The sequence below is a fragment of the Cynocephalus volans genome, chromosome 1, assembly GCF_027409185.1.
Source record: "Cynocephalus volans isolate mCynVol1 chromosome 1, mCynVol1.pri, whole genome shotgun sequence".
NCBI lineage: Eukaryota > Metazoa > Chordata > Mammalia > Dermoptera > Cynocephalidae > Cynocephalus > Cynocephalus volans.
In genome coordinates, this window is record NC_084460.1 from 249,031,217 (window position 1) to 249,037,216 (window position 6,000).

Consider the following 6,000-nt stretch of genomic DNA (forward strand, 5'->3'; position numbering starts at 1 on the left):
CCTTCCCTTCTCCTGCACACTTATCTCTTCCTCTTTTTCACCTCTGAGATTCCAGAATAACTTTAACTCCTTTCTTATATCTCAGCCATTCATATATTGAAAAACACTCTGATGTCATCTTCTAAGTGGTCTCATTTCTTTGATGAAATATCATGAATTTCTCCCAAACTTTTCTCATCATCCTGACCACTCACTGAATATAAGAAAGGCTATATCAGGAGAATAAATTAGAGATTATGTTTTTACCCCTGTATTCATGAGAAAGAGGCAAACAGTGTGGCTGGACAGGGCAGGACTCTAGGCAAGAGTTCTTTCTATTGGACAGGAATTTTGTAACTCCTTTTTTCTTCCCAGAGTTGTCCAGGAGTCTTCATAAAAATCAAAATTTTCAGACTAATTTCTGTTCTTAAAAAAATCTTCACCATCTACTTTTAATTTTTAATTAATACATGCCAGTGTTTTCTAAATTGTGGAAAACAAGATGATTTTAGGTTGGCCAGGGACAAATTATTTTTATTTTTATAGTTATAAATGCTAGTATAACATGTGTAAAAAATACATTACCAGCAACCCCAAATCCATGCTTTCATAGCTATTATTTATTGCATAGGATAAGGCAAGTTTAAAGTGTGAGTATATTTTAAGTCCACTTAAAGAAAAATGTCAAATAACTATGGTAGCAAGGGTACCCTCAAATCACAAAAGTAATATACAATTGAATGAAGTTTGAAAGCACTGGTTTTAGACACTGTCATAGCAAACAACTTAAGTGTAAGTATTACAGAGTTCATTTAATTGGATATGGATTTATGAATTCATAAACCATGTGTATTAAATTATTGAAAAAAAGCATTTACATGGTTTTTCATTTGCATCTAAAAGCAAATAGTTTAAGTGCAAAATGAATAATAGAAAAAGCATGTCTACTTACATTAAAGTGTTTATGCTCAGACATAATTTTTAGTATTTTCTTTCTGAGTAAGGGGGATGTGGGAAGAAACACCTTTACTTATTTTCTAAGTCACTGATTCCAAAAACCAGTCCTCAAAGCCCCAGCAGGTATATTAATTAATAAAAATGTGTATGTTGCTGAAATGTGAAATCTGTTAAAGAAATTAAATTATTAGATTTCCTAATGCCATAACATTCTGAAGAACAATGTCAGAGAAGAGCTTTAGGATAACACCAGTGGGGCATCTTTGGTTTTAAATGACATTGTTAAGAAATTAAGGTGCTAAACTTTGCAAACATCCCACATAATTCACACAGCAATGGGGGTAAAGGTTTCCACCTTTCAATGTCATGTGAATTAAATGAAATAATTTACATGAACGCATGGGTGCCTGACTGCATTTTGTAAAGAGGCTGCTATTCAACTGTAGATCTTTCCCTGACATTCATTTTGTGGGCAAAGACATTGGTGCAGCCAGTCTCCCCACTGCATTTAATAATCTATTTTATGCAGATAATGAAGACTTGGTCTATAGAGGGAAGATGAATGTGAGAGTTGATTAGAAAGATGAGTAGGCAAAGGAGGGAACTTGAAGCTTGAAGACAAAGAAAAAATTCTGAATGAAGTAAATTAAAATATTGCATTCATCTTCATTTTTTATTTTTTACTGTAAATATATTACTTAGCAATTTTTTCTCTTTTCTCTAAATTTCAGTAGCAGTGAGGCTAATTTGAGGAGATGAATATAGTGAATCACAGGAGTATATAATGCTACCATATTCGAATCCTAAAAGTAATAGAACATTAGAGTATATTCAACAAATGATTCTTCAGAACAGGTGTTAACTTGCAAAGGCAGACAGTCCCTTGCAAGCCACCTGAAGTTCATTGAAATAAACTCACAAGGTTTGTAGAGCACATAACCTTGGCTTTGTTTTCAGAAGGTGAAACAAACACTAGAGGTGCTAGCGTTCTTTCAGCTGGGGAACACCGCGCAGTTCTGGTCTATATCCTTCATTTTAAAGGTGGGAAAACTGAGGCCTAGAGAATTTTTCCTCAGATATATACACTGAGAAAGCTCAAACCTGTGTCAGGTAAGAAAGCATTTGGCAGCAAATAATAGAAAAGTCAGCAAACAGTAAGATAGTGGTTTGTTTATGCCATGCAATAACATGTCCAGGACTGGAACAGTGGATCAAGACACCAGTGATGAAGAGGAACTTTTTATTTTCCTGAACATTCTCAGAGTTGTAACCTCAGGGTCTCAAGAGAGCTGCTGCATCAGGCATCTGGCCTGTTCTAAGGAGAAAGAACAGTAAGAAGAGAAAGGGAAAGAATCTACAGCAAAGAAGCAAAGTTTTTTCTAGAAACTCTCAACTAATGTCTCAAGGGCGAGAAGTATGTCCCAGGGCCATACAAGGGAGTTTGAGAAAGTAAATATTTTTAACCTAGTACCTTGCCACATCCAAATTTAATTAGGGTTCTTGTGAAAGTATGCAGGGATAGTGGTTGAATAGCCAAGAGTATCTGATTCCCAAATGAACGGAATTTAGGAATTCTTTGGGGGCATTTAAAGGAAGCACTGGCTACTTACACATGTCAAGGAGTTGAAAACATTAATGCTTACTAGGTAGTTTTGCTAAGTAAAAATGCAGAAATTACTCAGTGTTTAATATAGACCTGCAGCTGGATAGAACTAGTCAGACATCCTTAATTATTCTATACCGTTTTTTAATAGTGCTATTTGGTGAATTTTAAATGAAAACATGCATTGCAAATAAGAGAACAAAATTCTAGCTCATTATTCGATAAATACATATGTATACCTATGACATATTAGATATTGTTTAAGGGCTGGAGATATTAATATTAATAAGAGAGTGAAGGTCCTTAAATCCATGGTTATATATTCCAGTGTTTGAAGACGGTCAATATACACATAAATTAGTGAATAAATGAAATAATTTTAGATAATGAAAAATTCCTGGAAGAAAACAAAACAAGGTAACATGGCAGAGCGTGATGTCTCCTCCTTATCATAGCAATGTGACAATGCACAAGTCCTTTAACCACGCTGGGACCTAATTTTTTGATCAGTAAATTGTGGAGAATAATATAGGAGGTGACCAGATGATCTTGTGAGGGCCCTTTGGACTCTAAGTTCTATGTTTCTCTCCTCTAATTCTCTTCCAGGAAATGCAGACAAGCAGCAAAGGAGAAAAGAAGAGTCGTGAACAGACAGCAGCAATGTTATGGGAAGACGGGATCAGAAGAGAAAAGACGTATCCTTGCATGCTTGTATGACAGCCCACAGAATGAAATTGTTTGAGTTAGAAATACACAAACACACACATATGTATATGTGTATGTATGTAATAGCATTAGCATTGTAACTAATTGTTTTCTGTCTTTTAAAAATTCGTCTTAGAAAATGACCTAAAAAATGGTAATCAGGTTTTTTCTTTATTGTTTTCTTTGAGATTTAAAAATTCTTCCAGGAAAAATTTCCTCCTACAGATTATTAATTGGATAATTTACTCCATCCTAGCACTCAAGCTTTGTTGCTATTAATGCTGCATAGCAGATTTTTCCCTTTACAGGGATTTATGTGTTGTGGTATTAAATTCTCTGGAAAGTTTCCACCGTGTTCTGCAGTTGTTATTTTCTTTTTCTCCTTCAGGTGAAAAATGAGTTGATAACAACCCAAAGTTAACTTGTCAGTGCTGTGCTCCTACTTGAGCTTGGAAAAACACCAGCACAAAACAAACACCACCAGCACCACCTCCAGCTCCACCATGATGGATTATTTTTTCCCACCTGCATTGCCTTTGGAGGTGCTTTAGATAATTTATATATAAACATTGACATGTTTTCCAGAAATTGTTTCTTCATTTTATATTTTTTCTGATTATTTATACTATGCTATTTGCCAAGTTATTTCCATTGGTTTCAATTTATTTATCTCTACAGCTAAAAGGGAGATCTTGACTTTGGGTAAATTTTAAGTAATTCATTTTTAGTTTTTCTAATTCTGGAATCTGAGCCTTCTCTTACAATGGGGAGGCTTTCAAACACATTTCCTTTCTTTCTTTTTCAAATTCCACTGTGTACATTTATTCTTTTGTTTCTTTTTCAAATTCCATTGGTCTTGATTCAATTTAGTTCCACAGATCTTTATTGATAGTTTACTACCTGCCAAGTACTGATTTAAGTACCAGAGCTATAAAAATGAAAAGGTTATTATTGTCGTTGTCATCCTGCCAGTAAATATTTGTTCAATTCTTTACAATTAATAAAGTGACTTCATCTAAGTTTCTCAGTTATTAATCACATTAAATACATATGACAGGTTCATTTTATAGATAAAGAAACTAAAGACGAAAGAAAATAAGTGAATCCACATGAACCCATAATCCAACAAATCCTTCCACTAATTTATAATCTGTTTGAGAAGTTGCAATAGTTATTATGATAGAAAAGCCCTTTCTCCTTAGGAACCATAGGTTTCTGTGCTTTTTTATAGTATCTTACAGATTGACTTAGAGCTAAATTTCCCTACATATCAGACATAAAGCATAGGGGGATAATTTTGCTAGTGAGGCTGAGATAGGAATAAAAACCTGAGAACTAAAGTTTGGCATTGACTTTAAGTGACACATGACAAATAAAAGAAGTAAATTTGAAACTATCTTTAAAGTATTTGGCTCATTTAAAACTTTTTTTTTGTTTCATATACACTTTAAAAATAATCCTTAATATCAAAAAAAGGAGAGAATTTCTGAGTTTATGACAGTCTTAGGAATAATCGTTTCATCAAGAATAGGCATCAGTCTTTATCAATCTTTTTAATTTGTTTCTTTTTTCTTTTGATTTCTAATACATTTCAAAATAAAAATGGAAGGATTTCACAAATTGCTGTTTTTGTTATCCCCTCACCAGCACCCCAGGATTTGAGGAATAATTTTCTCTTACTACTGCCAGACTTTGTATTGCCAAAGAAAAATAATAACAAGCATAATTACCCCAGACCTAAATGTGTAATTATGGAATATGCTATAGATATTATGGTGTTGAAAGAAACAATATGTTACTCAATGAGGAACCAAAGAGAACATTCTATGTGCTGCTCTCCTCATGCTGAGCAATGAGTTTAATTGATTTCAAAATCTCAAAAGTAGCAAAGGTATAACATGGTTTTATATGAATCAAAACAATGAAACAATAAGAACTTAAAAAAATAGCTCACAGATGGTTGAACATTTCTTTAATAATTACAGGAGAATATCTTTCCTCTTCTGTTTAAAGAGCCTAGCATTTTTCAAGGCATTGCTGTAGATGGGCGGGTTTCCCATTACATTCCCCCTGCAGATGTGTTTCCTTAATTGCACTAATTATATTACCATATGTTGTTCTTTTCTTTCTTCTCTTGCCCTAATGGGACATGATTTCCTATTTTGAATCTGACACTTGTTTGTTACACGTGTCAAGTGCTTTAAATATTATTATGGGTTCTTTATTTGCTTTTAAGAACACTCAGTAGTCTGAAAATTAAAACTTGACATGGTGGTCAATTATAACTAAGATAGGAATTATGCTTCTAGATTCTGGACTTACATTTGATATCAAGCTTGAGTTTTCATTGTCAGTATAAATGGAGTTTACATAGAAAGTAATTCATTAGAACTGGTTGATAGCTAAACAAAATTTTAAAAATAATAATTTCTCTGTAGTATGGGCAGAAAAATATTGAAAATTAGATTTTGTCATCATAAACTACCCACAACTGTATCTGCATAAAATAAGGAAACATTTTGGGGAAAATATAGTTGCGAAATTATATAGTTTTTTCTTTTACTGTGTAATATGGAGTTGGAAATTTGTTTTCTATTGAACAATATATATGTGTGTGTGTGTGTAGAATTTACATGTGTGTTTGCATACACGTGTATATATGTATGTATATAAAATATGTATGTATATGTATACATATGTAAAATGTACACTAAATTATAGACATATGTGTATATACATATAAAATGTTTCACTGC

At 33.0% G+C, this 6,000-nt stretch overlaps 1 protein-coding gene across 3 annotated transcripts in view; it reads left to right on the plus strand.

Annotated features, from left to right (window-relative positions):
* Positions 1-5,668, plus strand: part of PPP1R1C (protein phosphatase 1 regulatory inhibitor subunit 1C) — a 132,886-nt gene extending 127,218 nt beyond the window's left edge. The window contains exons 5-6 of one of the 3 annotated variants that reach the window (XM_063104558.1): positions 3,146-3,234; positions 5,441-5,668. In XM_063104558.1, coding sequence (XP_062960628.1) covers positions 3,146-3,234; positions 5,441-5,492 — 141 coding nt within the window. In that variant the 3' untranslated portion in view covers positions 5,493-5,668. Of the gene's footprint in view, positions 1-3,145; positions 3,781-5,440 lie in introns of those variants that run through there. The other 2 variants (XM_063104568.1, XM_063104594.1) reach the window with 2 other exon arrangements.
* The last annotated feature ends 332 nt before the right edge of the window (positions 5,669-6,000 follow it).